Consider the following 19,428-nt stretch of genomic DNA (forward strand, 5'->3'; position numbering starts at 1 on the left):
GTTATAACAGGTAAATCCAAACAACAACTTATCTTGTTTGCATGTTTGTTTGTTTGCTTTGGCAGGATTACATGCTCATGTGAAAATAGACTGTCCTGTATTCAAAAACTGTTTCATTCTGTGGCAATATGAAAACAGCTTAATATTTTTTGTTTACCATTTTGTTATATTTTTTCAACAGTTTTATTCACTTTTATAGTGTTAGTTTTCTTCCTTCATTCACATTTGTCTGTCCTGTGTAAACTTTGGCATGTTCACTTAAAGTTTTCTGTTATTTTAAAAATAAATATCTTTGTCCTTTTGGCGAGACACTTCAGGCAAAAGCTGTTTTATGAACTGGTCAAATTTTCTGGCAAACTTGTGGTATGGAAATATTCAAAGCACATATTTAGTTGTTCATTTTTTTAAATTTTATTTTGTCATTTTTTTTATAGAAACCTTTTCCTCGGTAGAGATAAATACTTACCGAACTTTCCATTTTATTGCACAAAATGTGTATAAAATATGTATTTTTTTTGTTCTGGCTGTTTTCTAAATTATGAAAGAATACAAATTATTTTTGTAAAAATATTTCACATTAATATTTCACCAAATGAAACGAAATATTTCTTTTCTTAAATTACCCCCCCCCCAAATAGTTTCAAGTTTTTTCCAAAGCTGAAATAAATATTAGCTAAGTCAGTATCATCTGCGCCTTTATGTTGAATAGACAACACCGGAAGTATTAGTATTGTTCTGGAAACAGTGTAACAAACGTTCCGCAGCTCTTTCCAGTTTGTTATTTACTGTCATTTCTCGGCACAGATTAGTTATTTCGGGTCTTCGGGAACCGGTCGAAGCACTTTACCGATCTGTTGAAGAGGATTACCGTCAGAAGCGTCCACACCGTGAGGAGCAGCGATGGCGTCGCCGCTGGAGATGACGGAGATGTACGACAACGCTCTGCTGGGAATCCTGCAGCACGTCGGCAACATCCAGGACTTTCTGCAGATATACTTCGGCTTTCTGTACCGCAAGACGGACTTCTATCGCCTGCTGTCCGGTCCCGGCGACAAGATGGGCTTCCCCCCGGGAGTGGCGGAGAAGATGGTGCTTAAGGTGAAGTCTGTCAACATGTTAGCGAGCAGCTACTTTAGAAGTTACCTGACTGTTACAATCACTGTTTGATGTTACTGACCATTAAATATTAGAAACCGAAAATAAAAGGATACTAGATGGATATCATTTGGTTAATTCTAGTCTCTTTTTTTTCAGAAAAAGTAAAGTTACCTGGGTATTAGTTAAATATCAGGTGTTTAACCTATTAAACTTACAGTTTGTGTTTCTGTATCCATATTATTTACCATTATAAACTAACTTTAGCAGTATATTAGCTAAAAATCAGCTAAATAACTGTAGTTGTGACACTCACTTAGTTACAGAAACTAGCTAAATACCTGAGTTCCTTAACCTTTAAAAATGATAGCTTGTGCACTTGTATTGATAGTATTTGCCATTAAAAAATGAAATAACCTGTAAATTAACTATATATCTGTTGTAAGGCACTCACTGAGGTATTTATCCTTTACAAATTGCAGTTTGTCCACCTGTTGATTGTAACCTGTTTAAAACTGTTACCAGCATTTCAACAAAGTTTCAGTGCATAAACTGCAATGCTTTGCTAATTAATCAAATGACAGAAAATGTATTGTTTGGTGTCGACCACATGGTTCTAAATATATGGTGTGTTTGTAGATACACACAGTCCACGAGCCCTGAACTACCCCTTTGCATTTCTAGCTGCATTTGCACCTCTTAAAATAGAGCCCCAAGTGTTCCTATGTGTCCACACAGGGCCACTGAGCTCAAGCTCCACTAATCTTTTTGAACTGCTGCTCTCAGGCTGGCACTACCGGCAAATCAAAGCATGAATCTCTTGTTCATTGAATAGTTTTTACCCCAGAACCATTGCTACATCAAATGGACTCAAGAAAACTATCATTTCAGCAGTCACACTGTGGAAGACCTCACAGATATACATGCTTTTTTTTAAAAAGTTGAGGAATTTTACCAAAATTATTTTATGTATATTCTGTGTTTGTGTGGGTGAGGTGGGGAGTGAGTAGGAAGTGTGATATTATTATTATTTATTGCTTTATGTATGTGTGTGTATATATATATATATATAGAGAGAGAGAGAGAGAGATTTTTTTTGAGATCCATGTTACGAGTGTTTGTGTTTCGTTGTATTGTGCAATGGCAATAAAGGAGTCTGAATCTAATCACAGTTCCAGGTCCTCCTCTCAGGTGAAATTCAAGCCCTCATTTGTGATCCTCTTTTATTCCCTCCTCAGACATTCAAGTTGTTTGAGAAGCTGGCAGAACACGACAGAGAGAGGATGCTGAGTGAGCTGCAGAGGAGAGAGGAGAGTAGAGGTGTTCCTCCGGCGGTTCAAGAGCTGGAGGTTCCCTCTGAGCCTCACCAGGAGACGCAGGAGCAGAGCACAGAGGCGGCACAGGTCGAGAGCTCGCCCTCAGATGCTGCAGATGCTTCAGCTCCTTCAGCCTCGGGTGCGACCACCAGCAGCAGCAGCAGCGGTGGTCCAGCAGCGCAGGGAGATCAAGCAGCTGCAGCCGGCACAAAGTCAGCTGAACAGTGAGTGCCTTCTTGTTTCTGATCTGTTTTGATTTGACAATGACATGACATGCAGCAGTGTATCTCAGTAAATGCACTTACAGTAGTTGATTAAAATTTTGTTCCCATGTAGGGGTGTCGCAGTGTACAAGGATTGACGATAGCTAAGAAAACTCAGTAGGCTTCTACAAGCAGCTTAGTAGCAGGCTCGTCTTCTAGCCATGATTCCCTCTGTGTCATAATAATTCTCTAATGTAGTTATAGTTTGACACTTGTGAATTGAGCTTATGACTGAAATGTCGAAACAATGTTGGTGTTGACATGTTTAGAGTGTTCATTGCTTGTTTCAGAGTCTGTCTGTTAAGTTGTGGTTCTGTCAGTCTGCACTGTTGACCTGTTTCCATCATCAGATTGTCAACATTGGTCCTTTCTATCGGGCCTAGAAAGTGATTGTGCAGGAATTTGTATAGTCTAGTTCCCTGAGTGAATAAAACATCAAATTTTACATTTTGCGAATGTCAAAATATGCCTGTTTAGAAAGTTGTTCAGACACAGAAGGAATCATGGTTGAAGCTGAGCCTGGTATCAAACTGTAAGTAAAAATGAAACCCTTTTATTTGCTATAGCTTGCTTTGATCAGCCAACCAGCCAATTGGTGTTGGGAACGTTGTCTTTAGAGAGTAAGGCTTGCTTTAAATACACACGTGGACAAAATTGTTGGTACCCCTCAGTTAAAGAAGGAAAAAGCCACAATTCTCACTGAAATCACTTGAAACTCACAAAAGTAACAATAAATAAAAATGTATTGAAAATTAAATAATCAAAAACAGCCATTACTTTAGAATTGTTGATTAACATAATTATTTAAAAAAACAAACTAATGAAACAGGCCTGGACAAAAATGATGGTACCGCTATAAAAGATTGAAAACTATTTGACCAGAGTGACATGATTAACTCAGGTGTGTCATTTAATTGACATCACAGGTGTTTCCAAACTCATAATCAGTCAGTCTGCCTATTTAAAGGGAGACAAGTAGTCACCCTGCTGTTTGGTGAAAAGGTGTGTACCACACTGAACATGGACAACAGAAAGCGAAGGAGAGAATTGTCCCAGGACATCCGAAAAAAATGATAGTCAAACATCTTAAAGGTAAAGGCTATAAGACCATCTCTAAACCGCTTGAAGTTCCTGTGACAACAGTGGCTCATATTATTCAGAAGTTCAAGACCCACGGGACAGTAGCCAACCTCCCTGGACGTGGCCGCAAGAGGAAAATTGATGACAAATTGAAGAGACGGATCGTTGGAATTGTATCCAAAGAGCCCAGAGCAACCTCCAAAGAAATTAAAGGTGAACTCCAAGGCCAAGGTACATCAGTGTCAGATCGCACCATTCGTCGTTGTTTGAGCCAAAGTGGACTTCATGGGAGACGACCAAGGAGGACACCACTGCTGAAAAAAACTCATAAAAAAGCCAGACTGGAATTTGCAAAAATGCATGTTGACAAGCCACAAAGCTTCTGGGAGAATGTCCTTTGGACAGATGAGACCAAATTGGAGCTTTTTGGTAAGGCACATCAACTCTATGTTCATAGACTCAAAAACCAAGCATACGAAGAAAAGAACACTGTCCCTACGGTGAAACATGGAGGAGGCTCAGTAATGTTTTGGGGCTGCTTTGCTGCATCTGGCACAGGGTGTCTTGAAAGTGTACAAGGTACGATGAAATCTGAAGACTATCAAGGCATTCTGGAGAGAAATGTGCTGCCTAGTGTCAGAAAGCTTGGTCTCAGTCGCAGGTCATGGGTCTTCCAACAGGACAACGATCCAAAACACACAGCCAAAAACACCCAAGAATGGCTGAGAGAAAAGCGTTGGACTATTCTAAAGTGGCCTTCTATGAGCCCAGATCTGAATCCCATTGAACATATGTGGAAGGAGCTGAAACATGCCATGTGGAGAAGACACCCATCAAACCTGAGACAACTGGAGCTGTTTGCTCATGAGGAGTGGGCCAAAATACCTGTTGACAGCTGCAGAACGCTCATTGACAAATACAGAAATCGTTTAATTGCAGTGATTGCCTCAAAAGGTTGTGCAACAAAATATTAAGTTATGGGTACCATCATTTTTGTCCAGCCCTATTTCATTAGTTTGTTTTTTTTAAATAATTATGTTAATCAACAATTCAAAAGTGATGGCTGATTTTGATTATTTAATTTTCAATAAATTTTTATTTGTTACTTTTGTGAGTTTCAAGTGATTTCAGTGAGAATTGTGGGTTTTTCCTTCTTTAACTGAGGGGTACCAACAATTTTGTCCACGTGTGTATGTAAGAGCTGACCAAACCACTAATCGATTATTTAAGAAAATAATAAACAGATTAATCAGCAGTTGTTGTTGCAGTCTTATTTCTGAACAGCTGGATGTTCCTAAAGTTAAGTTAGGTACACAATCATAAGATATTTTAGCTAACTTTGACAACATTTTTTTAAAACAAAAAACGTAAAAAGTGTGGCTGTATTTTGTTTGTTTGATTCTCATGGAGGAAATAGTGTGTAGTCATTCAGTAAGTGACTGCCCCCAAAGATGACAGAAAAGTTAATAAAATACGGTTCTGCTGTGTCTGCACTTGTGCATTAAAGTAAAGAACTTTTGCTGCTGTGGTGCTGGTGTCTTAAAATGGTTCAAACTGGTTAAATTGTGAGGTTTTGTGCTTTTAGACAATGTGTAGTTTGTCAAAAATAAACTGATTCTGTACAGCAGTTGAATCTACATTCCTGGGTTATTGAATAAGTTTGTGTACCTTGTGGCTTTTGTGTCAGAAATCAGGACACGTTTCAGTCCAACCCTGACAGTTACAATGGGGCAGTGAGGGAAAACTACAGCTGGTCTCAGGACTACATGGACGTGGAGGTCCGAGTGTTTGTTCCCAAGACGGTTGTTAAAGGCAGGCAGGTGAGCACGACGTTTCAACCATCCGACACACCAGGAGTACAGCTCTCCATCAGTTTGCTGATTTCAGCCTGTGTTGTTGTGTCGCGCTCGCTGTCCTCAGGTCAGCGTCAATCTGCAGACCAGCAGCATGCGAGTGAGTGTGAGGGACGGAGCCGAGGACAAAACGCTGATGGAGGGAGAATTCACACACAAGATCAACACTGAAAACTCTCTGTGGAGTCTGGAACCTGGAAACTGTGTGGTTGTGAGTACTCACAAATATCATCTGTTGCTTGACTTTGAAATGAGCTCAAAGTAGTCACCCATCCATCCATCATCTATACACCGCTTAATCCTAGTTAGTCCACATGGCTACATATACAGACAAACAATCACACTCACATTAACACCGATGGACAATTTAGAGTTATCACTTAACCTCAGCATGTTTTTAGACTGTGGGAAGAAGCTGGAAAACCCAGAAAAATCCCACGCATGCACAGGGAGAACATGCAAACTTAGAGTAATCATTCCTGTTTTTTTTAACACAATAACTTTACTATCTTTTATGATGCCATGCAAAATTGCGAGTATTTTGAGGAGTTCCAGTAACAGACTGTGGTCAGTAGTACCAGTGTGATACGGCACCTAAAAAATAGACACTTAGTGGAACAGTGAGTTCACTCAGATAACTCAGGAAAGGCTGCACTGAAGCAACACACTGGAGGATACTTTAAAAAGGTGAGAGACAACAAGGCTAAAAAGACCACACAGAGGGTAACTGAATTCATCATGCTTTAGTCATTCATCAGGCTGTGCATCACTGTGGTGGAGAACCGAGATTTTCACTGTTCTCTGAAGCTTTTGTATCGAAAGCCTTAAGCGTCAAAATTTGCTTCAATTCAAATTCAAACGCCACTTCTGACACTCTCCCTGAACTTTACAACAAGGCTCCTGCTCACCTACAAGGTCTTTTATCAGGTGTAACAGCTGTTGGCTTTGCCCTTCTGAAGTGAAACAGAATTTTCTGTAGTTCATTATTAGTATACTCGCTCTGCTACAGTGCTAGCCTAGCCGCGCTAGACAACCCACGGCAACGAATTTAATTCTCTGCCAGGGTGGGTCTAGTTACCCTCCATAAGGCTCGAGGCTGGATTCTCCTAAAACTGGCCGGACCAATCACCATGAAGTGTAGAGTCAGAAGGCAGGCGTAACTAAGTGACGACAGAGGCGCGACGATTCTGACAGAAAGAACCGGCTCACAATAAACAGTTATCTTTCGACTCGGCTTTGGCCACAGCCCTTAAAGATTTGAAGCTAAAATTCAACTTGAAAGATAAACAAAGGACGGCACTGAAGTGTTTCATTGAGAAGAAAGACGTATTTGGACTTATGCCGATGGGATATGGCAAATCCTTAATATACCAGTTGGCTCCGCTGGTTGGGAAGCTAATGGGACTTAGCCACAATCCGCCGGTGCTCTTGGAACTACGTCAGCCTATTCGTTGCGTTGATTGGTTGTATACCTACCCAATTGCTGCAGAGGGATTTGATAGACAACCTTTTAGCCCGCCTCCCTCCCTGTGGAGCGGCCCTAGACCCTTGTGCCGTCAGAAACATGGGTGTAGCATGGCTAGGCTACTACAGTGCTGCACTGAGTGGAATTGTTGTTTTGATTTGCTGTGACTGTAAATGTTAAAATAAATCCATGACAGCGCTTAAAAGTTACATTTTGAATGTTCTAGTTTTACTACTGCACGGCAGGGCTGAATAGACTTGTTATAAATTTGTTTACTTTGCTATATTGCCAAATAAAATGACATTAAGGAATAGCTTTTTCTTTTCATTCATTGCAGAGATATTTACTTTCTGCGCATAATCATGTGATTGATTTTTGTAACTTTTATGTACCTGAACTATGCACTGTGAATCTACTTTAAGCAAAATGGTATCAGACTAGGACTTATTATCAAAAAGTTAGAAGTTAACTTGTGCTGAATTGATTTATGTGAAGTTCTGTAAGTTTAAACGAGAAATGAGTAAAAACCTAGTGGACTTTTTGTATTCAAGCAAATGAAACACTGCTGCTTATGGTGTTTGCATGTTCTCCCTGCATGTGTGGGTTTTCTCCAGGAACTCTGACTTCCTCCCACAGTACAAAAACATGTTAAGGTTAATTAATGATTCTAAATTGTCCATAGGTGTGTATGTCAGTGTGCTTGTTTTTCTCTATTTAGTGATGGAAAAATGTTTTTGGACACCCTTCAAATTTTACACAATCTCAAATACAGACCTGATCAAAATCTTAAGACGAGTTGAAAAATTGCTAGAATTTACCTTTTGCACATTTGGATCTTAATGAGGTTTTAAGTAGAGCTACAATATGCAAAAGCAAGAAGGGGGAGTGTGACAAAAAGCACTTTGAAAAAGTAATTTATTGAAAACAACAAGTAAACTGAAATAGGCTGTTTATCAGCTGATCAAAAGTTTAAGACCACAGGCTATAAAAGGCAAAATCTGCTCAAAATTCTCATTTTATGTCAGCCATTCACATGGTCATGCTGTCCTGATGGCTAAAGCTAAGAAGCTTTCTCTTCTTGAATGTGGTCGGATCGTCGAGCTGCAGAAGCAAGGCCTCTCACAGCGTGCCATTGCTGCTGAGGTTGGACGCAGTAAGACGGTCATTCTAAATTTTTTGAAAGATCCTGAGCATTATGGAACAAAAAGGTCAAGTGGTAGACCCAAAAAAATTACACCTGCGTTGAGCTGGAGGATCCGATTGGCTGTCCATCAAGACACAGGGCGGCCCTCGACCCAAATTAAGGGCCTTACTGGTCCCGACTGCAGTGTAATAACCATCAGACAGCATCTGTGGAAAAAGGGTTTCTAAAACAAAAAACAAATTCAAAGACCTCGTCTCCTTCGACGCCACAAAACTGCCCGTTTAGACTTTGCCAGGGAGCATCAAACATGGGACATTGAAAGGTGGAAAAAAGTTTTATTCTCTGATGAGAAAAAATTTAACCTTGACGGTCCAGATGGCTTCCAATGTTACTGGCATGACAAGGAGATCCCAGCTGAGATGTTTTCTACCCGGCACAGTGAGGGGGGTCCATCATGATCTGGAGTACTTTTTCATTCAGTGAAACACTGGAGCTTCAGGTGGTGCAGGTCGTCAAACGGCAGCTGGTTACATGCAGATGTTGCAGAAAGCATCCCTCATGACTGAGGGCCATTGTGAAGCCATCTTCACCACTTGGAGCAATGTTCCCAAAAGCTTCCTGGAAACACTCACATCGAGCATTCCCAAACAAATTTTTTGAAGTGATTAATAAGAACGGTGGAGCTACTCATTACCGAGTCCTACTGAGAAAATTTTTTGTTCTGGTTCGGAGAGTTTTTTGTAACTTTTTGAGCAATGGTCTTAAACTTTTGATCAGCTGATAAACAGCCTATTTCAGTTTACTTGTTTTCAATAAATTACTTTTTCAAAGTGCTTTTTGTCACACTCCCCCTTCTTGCTTTTGCACATTGTAGCTCTACTTAAAACCTCATTAAGATCCAAATGTGCAAAAGGTAAATTCTATTATATAATATTTGTGGAAAAATCTTTTTTGTCTTTCAAAAGGTGAGGTTGCATTAGAAAGACAAAAACAAATACAAATTATATTTTTTTTGTGTTTATTGTTTACAAGAAAAAAGAACAAAACTAATTTCCACCAAAGTGACCCAATACTCAGAACTTCTTATTTTTATGGAACCAATCAGTTTAAGTTTTTTATGACTTTTTTTTAGGATTTGTGTAGTATTATGTTGGTATTATACTATATTATATTATTATTAATAGAATTATATTTGTATTTTGGCTGTGGCTGTACTAAAAGAAATTGCAATTTAAGAGTGTAACTAAGACATTAAGTTTCTTCATGCAATTTTTCACAAATGTATGGGGTGTCAGGAAACTTTCTTCCACCGCTGTATGTAGCCCTGTGACAAACTGGTGATCCTCATGGTTATTAAGTGGAGTATAGAAAATGGATGGATGTCTCTTCTTTCACTATTATGTTATTTGATACACTTTTAATTGTACCTCTTAATTTGTTTCCTGCTTTTCTAACATTAATTTCCTGACTTGGGGAAAAGGCCCTGAATACTGAATAATGAAGACTCTCTTCTACTTGGATCTAAGTGCTTCCTGACCTCAAAGAGTCTTTTTCTCCAAAGCAGCTGTTGGAAAAGTAGCTTGTCTTTTATTCTGTCTAATATGATAACACACGTTAATTTCACTCCCTGCCGTTGACTTCCAGCTGTCACTCAGCAAAACCTCTGAGGTTTGGTGGAACGCTGTGCTCAAAGGCGAAAAGGAGATTGATATAAACCAGATTAACCGTGAACGCTCCATGGCAACAGTCGACGATGAGGAGCACGCTGTCCTGGACAGACTCACGTTCGACTACCACCAGAAGCTGCAGGGAAAGCCGCAGAGTCACGAAATGGTGAGAACCAACAGAAGTGTAAGACAGAAGCAGCTGTGCATCAGAGGTACTAAAGTTAACTAACCAGGAATAATGTTCTAAATGAGTAGAAGAAAATATGGAAAAGTAGCTGAAGTACTGCGGGAAGTTGCATACTTTTGGTTCAACATCACAGGTCACTCCAGTATGTTTACTAATTAAAACAAAAATATTAAATCCATTTCTTCTCATGTAAACATTGAACTTAGTTGCACAGCATAAATACATAAGACTTTTGGATTTGCCTAATTAGTTTTTGTTAAAAAGACACTAATATTTCTAGATTTTTAAAAGATTAAAATTATTCTGTGTTTTGAAAACCCAGAATGTGACTTTAATCAATCTTTTGTACAGAAATACATCTGCAGAAAACTTTCAAAGGAAAAAAAAACAAAATAGAGAGGAAAAAAGTGTGTACAATAAAATGATTTTGATGAAATATCACAATTTAGAACTTATTTTTGAGTCTTTTTCCTGATTAAAAAAACTGAACATGGCATGCGATATGTTCATGTTGGTATGTTGAAAAATGGATAATTCTTTATATTTACAGTTTCTGGTTCTGATAATTGGTGTCATTTTCTTGAGGATGACATGCTTTGCAACTGTCTAAAAATCTACAAAAACATGAAAATCTGGCAGCAGGAATGCCCAAAAAGTTTGAGGTCATCCAGACAATCTCATTTTTTTCCATGAAAACTCACACTTTTATTTGTGCGCTAACATAATCGCACAAGGGTTTTCTAATCATCAATTAGCCTTTCAACTCCATTAGCTAACACAATGTAGCATTAGAACACAGGAGTGATGGTTGCTGGAAATGTTCCTCTGTATCCCTGTGGAGATATTCCATTAAAATTCAGCCATTTCCAGCTAGAATAGTCATTTACCATAATAGCAATGTCTAGACTGGATTTCTGATTAGTTTAATGTTACCTTCATTGAAAAAAACTGCTTTCCCTTCAAAAAGTTAACACATTTCTAAGTGACCCCAGACTTTTTTATGGTCATATTTTATTAATACTTTTCTGTGATTTTACTTATCTTTAATGTACCAAGCAGAGAAAATCTGTAAAATCATAAAATTTACAATTAAACATTGTTAAACATTCATTTAGCCCAAAAAAATCTTAGCTAATAAGTGTTGGAAATAAAGTTGGGAGATGCTGCTTCAGTGGACTAGTGTCATCTTTGAATTGTGACAATGTTTGTACAATGTACTGTGCATATTTAACATGACCTTCTTGTTCGTCCACAGAAAGTGCATGAGATGCTGAAGAAGGGTTGGGATGCCGAAGGGTCGCCGTTCAAAGGGCAGCAGTTCGACCCGTCCATGTTTGACATCCCGCCCAGTGCGGTGCAATTCTGAAATGCAGCCAAATATGAACTGAATCTAGTTTATTCACAGAGCCGGTGGCAGAGAGGCGACGTTCACCTGCCGAGCTGAACTGCTGGACGTTTGTTTTTAACTGTAGAAGCTGCATGTCAGGGTTTGTGGGTTTGGAAAGGGAGTATTCCCACCTTGGTTCAGACGAGGATGTGTCATTAGACGTTTATTTGATGTTTTGGCAATTTGAAATCTGATAAATCTGATTATTTAATAACTGCAGTGCCTATGTGTTCGTCTGCCCCACTGGCTGATTCTGTTGTTAATATGTCATTGTTTTCATTCTTATGTTGAGCTTTTTTTTTTTTTTTTTTTTTTTTTTTGTGTTACATCAACTAGTAGCCAGGTTTTTATCAAAATATTCAGCAGATTTCCAAGAAAAATGTGTTTCTTTCACCTTAGGCGCTGATTTATGGAACTACACAGCCGGTTCAGGAAGAACATCAACAGATCAAATGGTGAAAACAAGACGGAGACGTGACATTTCTGTGTGTGTCATGGAATATTTAGTGGTACAATTTCACCTGAGCCAAGTGTAAAAACTCTTTTGTGATATGCCAAATTTTGTCCTCTCAGGTTTTTAATGGACAGATGGAACGAAATCTTGATAAGCAGCAAACACGTGCTCTGGTCTGTTATTCTGTTATCTATCATAATGATGGGCAGCACCGCAGCATGTCTGATGAGAACATCTACTGCTGGTTTACCAGTTCAGCAGCCGGGCTTCGCTTTTAACTTCCAACCAAAACAGAAAAAAAAAGTTGAATAAAAACTTATTAAATATCAAAAATAAAAGTTAATTCTTGATTTAATCCCTCCAGTTAGGACACACATCTATGAGACCCTCCAGAAAAACGCGGGCAAAAATCCTTGATTATGCGAATTAATATGCAGGGTTTTAATGCCATTTTATGCGGGGAAATTGCGGAAAGTTGCAGACCATGCGAATAGTTGTGAAATATGCAATAAGATGCGAAAGAACTGGGGGAAAAAAGGTGACTCTTCTCCTACATCCTGTTACTAGGCTACCCTTTTCCCTTCCGTTTTTCCTCGCTTCTGAAGTGCTGCAACACGGTTGATTCTCTTCAGTGCTCCAGAACGATGTTGCGCGGGGTGCAAAAAAGTTTCCCCCCGCTTTCGTGCAGTAAATCTGGGTACTGTTTTGCCCGGTCTCTGGCTGAAATATTCGTAGGTAAATGTGATCTTTGCTCTTTGAGCATTCGCCATTCTTGTTTTTCGTCTCTGAGAGCCGCCCCGGTGTTGCCAACTCCTCAGTAAGGAAAGTAGCTGTTGGCTGTCCACCAAGAAGTCGCTAGAAGTCGCTAAATGATGTCATTGCCTAATTTGCGTATTTCACAGTTTGCATGTAATTGTAATCAATGTTATAGGAGAGAGGAATAACGTTGTGGAAAAGACCAAAAAGTGAATATAAAACACCCAAAATATGTTTTTGTACTAGAGGGTAAATGCTGTGGTTTATTTTAGTATGACAGTGAAGAAACATTTTCATTTATATCCCGCTCCATAAGTCTGGATGGGCTCTGTAGTGACTTTGCGCATGCGCGATTCATCTGCCGTCTGGCCGCGGAGTGATGTGTCCTCTAATCAGACACTGGGACTGTTGCGGGGTTACTGGACTGTGCTTTGGGAGGGGGAGAAGCTCACAGCAGCACCTGCTGCTCGTTGAAAACAGCAACTGCAGAATGATCCGAGTTTTCCTGTCAGTCTCCAAAACGGCAGAAAAAGTCGCTAGATTTGCCGCTAGTCGCTTTTGACAAAAAGTCGCTAGGACGCTTTGGAAAGATTTAGCGAGAAAGTCGCTAAGTTGGCAACACTGCGCCATGCTCCGCATCAGCTCGTGCTTCTAGTGTGTGTGTGAATGCGCGAACTGATGACGTCAGGCCGGGCGTCACATAAAAACTCACAACTCCATTTATATTGGTTATAGTTTTCTCATTTTATGCGGAAGTTGTGAAATCAAGCGGGACCCGCATATTTCTCTTTTTTTTTCCCCATGGAAATGTGAGATTCTTGCTGGAGTTATGCGCCGTTTTGCGGGGATTATGCGGCCTTTTGGGAAATAATTGACCCCCGCATAATCAGCGGCATTTTGGTGATTAATGCGGGAATTAATGCAATCGCATAATCGCGTTTTTCTGGAGGGTCTAATCTATACATTTACACAACCTTTTGATTATTACTCTGCCAAGGAATGCGGTGGAGTTACGTGACGATCAATGTTGGTTTGTCCGTCCGTCCATCTGTCTGTCTCTCTGTTATCAACATTACTCAAAAACGGACCAACGGATTTGGATGAAATTTTCAGGGAAGGTCAGAAATGACACGAGGACCAAGCGATTACATTTTGACCGTGATGTGGCCTATAGTCTGGATCCACGGGTTTGTTAAAGGTTTCTGTGTCATTGCCAGATAGCGGCAAGGAATTCCTTTAACAATCAACTGATTGTTGGTGTGGGTCAGATGGGAACTGGACGGTGAAGGGTTTAGTTCAAGCACCTGGACTTATTCTTGTGATCTTTAAGATGTTTCGCCTCTCATCCGAGAGGTTTCTTCAGTTCTAAAAGAAGCCCTTTTGGATGAGAGGCAAACGTCTTCAAGATCACAAGAATAAGTCCAGTTGCCTGAACTAAACCCTTCACCTTAAGATGACCTGGATGAATGAGAACCTTCACAGACATGGGAACTGGACATTTGAACTTTTTAAAAGTTTGGGGCCACTTAGAAATGTCCTTATTTTTAAAAGAAAAGCCGTTTTTAACAGCAAATTAATCATAAATCTAGTCTAAACACTGTTAATGTGGTAAATGACTATTCTACCTGGAAACGGCTGATTTTTAATAGAATATCTCCATAGGAGTACAGAGGAACATTTCCAGCAACCATCACTCCTGTGTTCTAATGCTACATTGTGTTAGCTAATGGTGTTGAAAGGCTCATTGATAATTAGAAAACCCTTGTGCAGTTATGTTAGCACATGAATAAAAGTGTGAGTTTTCATGGAAAACATGAAATTTTCTGGGTGACCATAAACAGTAGTATACATACTAAAGATAGTTACACACGTGGACAAAATTGTTGGTACCCCTCAGTTAAAGAAGGAAAAACCCACAATTCTCACTGAAATCGCTTGAAACTCACAAAAGTAACAATAAATAAAAATTTATTGAAAATTAAATAATCAAAATCAGCCATCACTTTTGAATTGTTGATTAACATAATTATTTAAAAAAACAAACTAATGAAATAGGGCTGGACAAAAATGATGGTACCCATAACTTAATATTTTGTTGCACAACCTTTTGAGGCAATCACTGCAATTAAACGATTTCTGTATTTGTCAATGAGCGTTCTGCAGCTGTCAACAGGTATTTTGGCCCACTCCTCATGAGCAAACAGCTCCAGTTGTCTCAGGTTTGATGGGTGTCTTCTCCAAATGGCATGTTTCAGCTCCTTCCACATATGTTCAATGGGATTCAGATCTGGGCTCATAGAAGGCCACTTTAGAATAGTCCAACGCTTTTCTCTCAGCCATTCTTGGGTGTTTTTGGCTGTGTGTTTTGGATGGTTGTCCTGTTGGAAGACCCATGACCTGCGACTGAGACCAAGCTTTCTGACACTAGGCAGCAGATTTCTCTCCAGAATGCCTTGATAGTCTTCAGATTTCATCGTACCTTGCACACTTTCAAGACACCCTGTGCCAGATGCAGCAAAGCAGCCCCAAAACATTACTGAGCCTCCTCCATGTTTCACCGTGGGGACAGTGTTCTTTTCTTCGTATGCTTGGTTTTTGAGTCTATGAACATAGAGTTGATGTGCCTCACCAAAAAGCTCCAGTTTGGTCTCATCTGTCCAAAGGACATTCTCCCAGAAGCTTTGTGGCTTGTCAACATGCATTTTTGCAAATTCCAGTCTGGCTTTTTTATGAGTTTTTTTCAGCAGTGGTGTCCTCCTTGGTCGTCTCCCATGAAGTCCACTTTGGCTCAAACAACGACGAATGGTGCGATCTGACACTGATGTACCTTGGCCTTGGAGTTCACCTTTAATTTCTTTGGAGGTTGCTCTGGGCTCTTTGGATACAATTCCAACGATCCGTCTCTTCAATTTGTCATCAATTTTCCTCTTGCGGCCACGTCCAGGGAGGTTGGCTACTGTCCCGTGGGTCTTGAACTTCTGAATAATATGAGCCACTGTTGTCACAGGAACTTCAAGCTGTTTAGAGATGGTCTTATAGCCTTTACCTTTAAGATGTTTGTCTATCATTTTTTTTCGGATGTCCTGGGACAATTCTCTCCTTCGCTTTCTGTTGTCCATGTTCAGTGTGGTACACACCTTTTCACCAAACAGTAGGGTGACTACTTGTCTCCCTTTAAATAGGCAGACTGACTGATTATGAGTTTGGAAACACCTGTGATGTCAATTAAATGACACACCTGAGTTAATCATGTCACTCTGGTCAAATAGTTTTCAATCTTTTATAGGGGTACCATCATTTTTGTCCAGGCCTGTTTCATTAGTTTGTTTTTTTAAATAATTATGTTAATCAACAATTCAAAAGTAATGGCTGTTTTTGATTATTTGATTTTCAATAAATTTTTATTTATTGTTACTTTTGTAAGTTTCAAGTGATTTCAGTGAGAATTGTGGGTTTTTCCTTCTTTAACTGAGGGGTACCAACAATTTTGTCCACGTGTGTAAGTCCGTATGAAGCAAATAAAATTAAGAATTCTTTTTTCATCCAGCCTTCTCAGATGCATTGGATGGTATCACTTCAATCACTAAAAAGGATGATCTCACACTGATTTACTGAAATGTTTCAGCCACTATGGATTTGAGTCAATTTTTTAAAAATAAAAACAACAAAAAAAGTGTCTTTAAGACACACATAAAAATTAACCCAAAAATCAACCATAATATCTGAATCATGGACTGTTGACAGTAAACAGATGATTTTCAGATTTAAGTGCACTAAATGTGTGTATTTTATAAAATCTAGTCTGAAATTCTAGCTCCTGACCCATATATTGGTAGGTTTCACTGCACATCATGTAGATGAGTGTTTTTTTTCCAAGTTTCTCCTCTATTTTCTTGGAGCCTTGTTTTTTGCAACAGCACCACCTAGTGAAGTGGAGAATTAAAGGTCAGGTAGCAGCACACACTGAAGAGAGGGCTGCATTTATGGGCAGGATGGTGATGGATCTGTCCTGGAATGTAAATCAAGTTATTTGTGGTTAACATTTTTAAAAAATGCATAAATCTGATATATCCAGCTGAATAGCAAAGTTATCAAAAGCTTGCCAAAGGGGGTTTGTTCACTGGAATTTCTTGGTGGTGTTGTTTTTTATTGTTCAGTGTCTGCCAATCAACTGCAGGGCAGACAGTAATATTTCGTGTAGACTAAACCCATACACACTTTGACAGATTGTAGTATTTTGGGTTGAATAAACCTTTAAAACTTTAAGTAGCTGAACAGAATGTAGCATCTTGGATGGATTAAACCTCTAAAAACAAAGGTATTTTTGACAATATAGTAATTTGGATGGAAAAAAATTAAGCCATAAGTAAATAAACCTGAGTACTTGGACTGAAAGTAGTATTTCAGTGGAATTACCCTAAATAAAAACCCTTTCTTCTGTGATTTCACCAGTTGTTTTACTGTAAAATAAAACTAATGAAAAAATTTAAGTTGTAATTACACACAATATTACACCGATGCAACTTCATTATGTCAACCCATAAAAAAATGTAAATATCAGACAAAGATAACCCAAGTAAACGCAAAATGTAGTTTTCAAATGATGATTTAATGCTTTAAGGTAAAAAAAAAAAAAAAAAAGCTGTCGAAACCTAACTGGCTCTGTGTGAACAAAGTACCCCCTCCTTAAATCGTGAATTAACTGTGTGGCTAATCACATTTTTTTGGAAGGTAGTTGCTAGAGGTACGGACCCGTACCCGTAGCCTGTGGACTACGGATACGGCACTTTCAATTTGCCAATCAGATACGCGAGATCTGGTCACGTGACTCCCGGTAGACGCTGGAGGTACGGACCCGTAGCATCGGTACTACAGGTACGGACCGTAAACCTAACCCTAACACTAACCTTAACCTTTGCTTACCTTTCAACAGTTTGCAGTGGTTAGCAGCTTCTTGACTCGCGTACGGTCCGTATCTGTCTGGCAAATGGAAAGTGCCGTATCCGTAGGCCACAGACTCGGGGTACGGTCGTATCTGTAGACACTACCTTTTTGGTAAGCGAGTTCAATTTCACTGACCACACCCAACCTGATTACCTCCAGACTTGTTCCATCAATAAATTACACTCAACAAAAATATGAACGCAACACTTTTGTTTTTGATCCCATTTTTACGAGATGAAAAGATCTAAAACTTTTTCCACATACACAATATCACCATTTCTCTCAAATATTGTTCACAAATCTGTCTAAATCTGTGATATTGAGCACTTCTTTGCTGAGATAATCCATCCCACCTCACAGGTGTGCCATATCAAGATGCTGATTAGACACCATGATTAGTGCACAGGTGTGCCTTAGACTGCCGGAAAAATTGAGTTGTCCTTATTTATAGGCTATTTTGCTTTGATTTTACTGACCCGGCCCACTTCGGATGAAACTAGGCTGAATGTGGCCCTGAACTAAGATGAGTTTGGCCCCTTAGTCTAAAGTGATCTCAGGCTTCAGTCCATTCTGTGCTTCAGAGTAAAGTGGACGGAAACTCTGCTCTCCCCCCGCACTCTTCAATCAGCTCTCTGCCCCTCGTTCCACTTTTTCTTTATTTCCTTCTCTTTTTTTCTCTCCACCCGGACGAACACGTCATGTGGTGAGCTCACATAGCGGTATTTAAAGCGTCCGTCCTCCCCGCCTGGCAGAGCGGAGAGCCCAGAGTCATCCGAACCGGGACCGACGCGTGTGAGGCGGGCTGCAGCGGAACCACTCAGCCGTCCGGAGGTCTGAGGTGGGCGGAGACTGAGCGGAGGTCCTGCCGTCCTGCAGCCACAGACGCAGCGCGCATTTCGGACACCGAGGAGGAGGAGGCATCATGGCAACGACTACTTGCACGCGTTTTACGGATGAATACCAGCTGTATGAGGAGCTTGGCAAGTAAGCCCCGCTGTTCTCCTTCTTCATCTCCTGCATGCAGCCTGACCCCCATCCGAGCAGCGGGAGGAGGTGGAGGTCTGCACATCTGCGGTGCTCTGGATGCAGCTCCATCCCAAACTAAACAAAACGCACGCTGCTCTGGAGCGTCTATAATTAGTCTCCTCTGAGCCCAAAGCAGGGCTTTTTTATTTTTTATTTTTTTGCACTTGCAATGCTGTGACAGTTAGTTGGATTTTGCATGAAGATGGGGATGCATGAGCCCAGGAGCACTTCTGGGCATCCCCTTCTCCTCCTCCTCTTCCTCCTCCTCCTCCTCTTCTGCCCAAAGGCTAATTAGAGACAAACAGGCCTAATATCAGGGTAAAGCTGACGTGTTGGAATTAAGCTCCCTCATCATCAGCTGGCTTTAATCACAGTGGCACACAGCTTAGCAGAGGAGTCCGAGAATAATGCTGCTGCTGCCCTAATGAGGTGTGTCTTGTGATTAAAAACAGAAGAAATATAAAGATGTGTGGCCCCCTAATAGAATGCAGACAAATTGAGAGACTGAAGAGGCTATGGGTGCCACAGTGGGTAGATGCAAAGTGGACTCAGTGTCTCTGTCAGGTTGTGCGTGGGCAGAGAGGATCTCTCTCTGCAATGTTTGCCTCACAGGAACATTTTTTTTTTCTGACCGCCTGCTCTGGAGGGGTAAAAAAAAAGAAAAGAAAAAAGAAGCAAGTTGAGTGCTGGTTTCAGTTCATTCCTGTGTGATGAGGCTGATCTGCAGCTCTTGTGTGTGGAAGGTGATAAGTTAAAGACAATAGACATGCTGGAGTAGCAGCAGCAGCCCT

At 40.1% G+C, this 19,428-nt stretch overlaps 2 protein-coding genes across 5 annotated transcripts in view; both read left to right on the forward strand.

The window, feature by feature from the left end:
• Positions 1-718: 718 nt before the first annotated feature.
• Positions 719-11,671, forward strand: nudcd3 (NudC domain containing 3). Its single transcript, XM_022209020.2, has 6 exons — positions 719-1,098; positions 2,334-2,635; positions 5,442-5,574; positions 5,675-5,818; positions 9,861-10,049; positions 11,326-11,671. Exons 1-6 carry the CDS (start codon positions 901-903, stop codon positions 11,434-11,436), a joined length of 1,077 nt encoding a protein of 358 aa, XP_022064712.2. The 5' UTR covers positions 719-900; the 3' UTR covers positions 11,437-11,671.
• Positions 11,672-18,333: 6,662 nt separating this feature from the next.
• LOC110961414 (calcium/calmodulin-dependent protein kinase type II subunit beta) overlaps positions 18,334-19,428 on the forward strand; it is a 70,112-nt gene continuing 69,017 nt past the window's right edge. For 2 of the 4 annotated variants that reach the window (XM_022209024.2, XM_051938765.1), the window contains exon 1: positions 18,334-18,595. In XM_022209024.2, the coding sequence (XP_022064716.1) occupies positions 18,534-18,595 (62 nt within the window). In that variant the 5' untranslated portion in view covers positions 18,334-18,533. The remainder of the gene's footprint in view (positions 18,596-19,428) is intronic. The other 2 variants (XM_022209023.2, XM_022209025.2) reach the window with 1 other exon arrangement.

Source organism: Acanthochromis polyacanthus, chromosome 18 (genome assembly GCF_021347895.1).
Source record: "Acanthochromis polyacanthus isolate Apoly-LR-REF ecotype Palm Island chromosome 18, KAUST_Apoly_ChrSc, whole genome shotgun sequence".
In the NCBI taxonomy this organism is placed as follows: domain Eukaryota; kingdom Metazoa; phylum Chordata; class Actinopteri; family Pomacentridae; genus Acanthochromis; species Acanthochromis polyacanthus.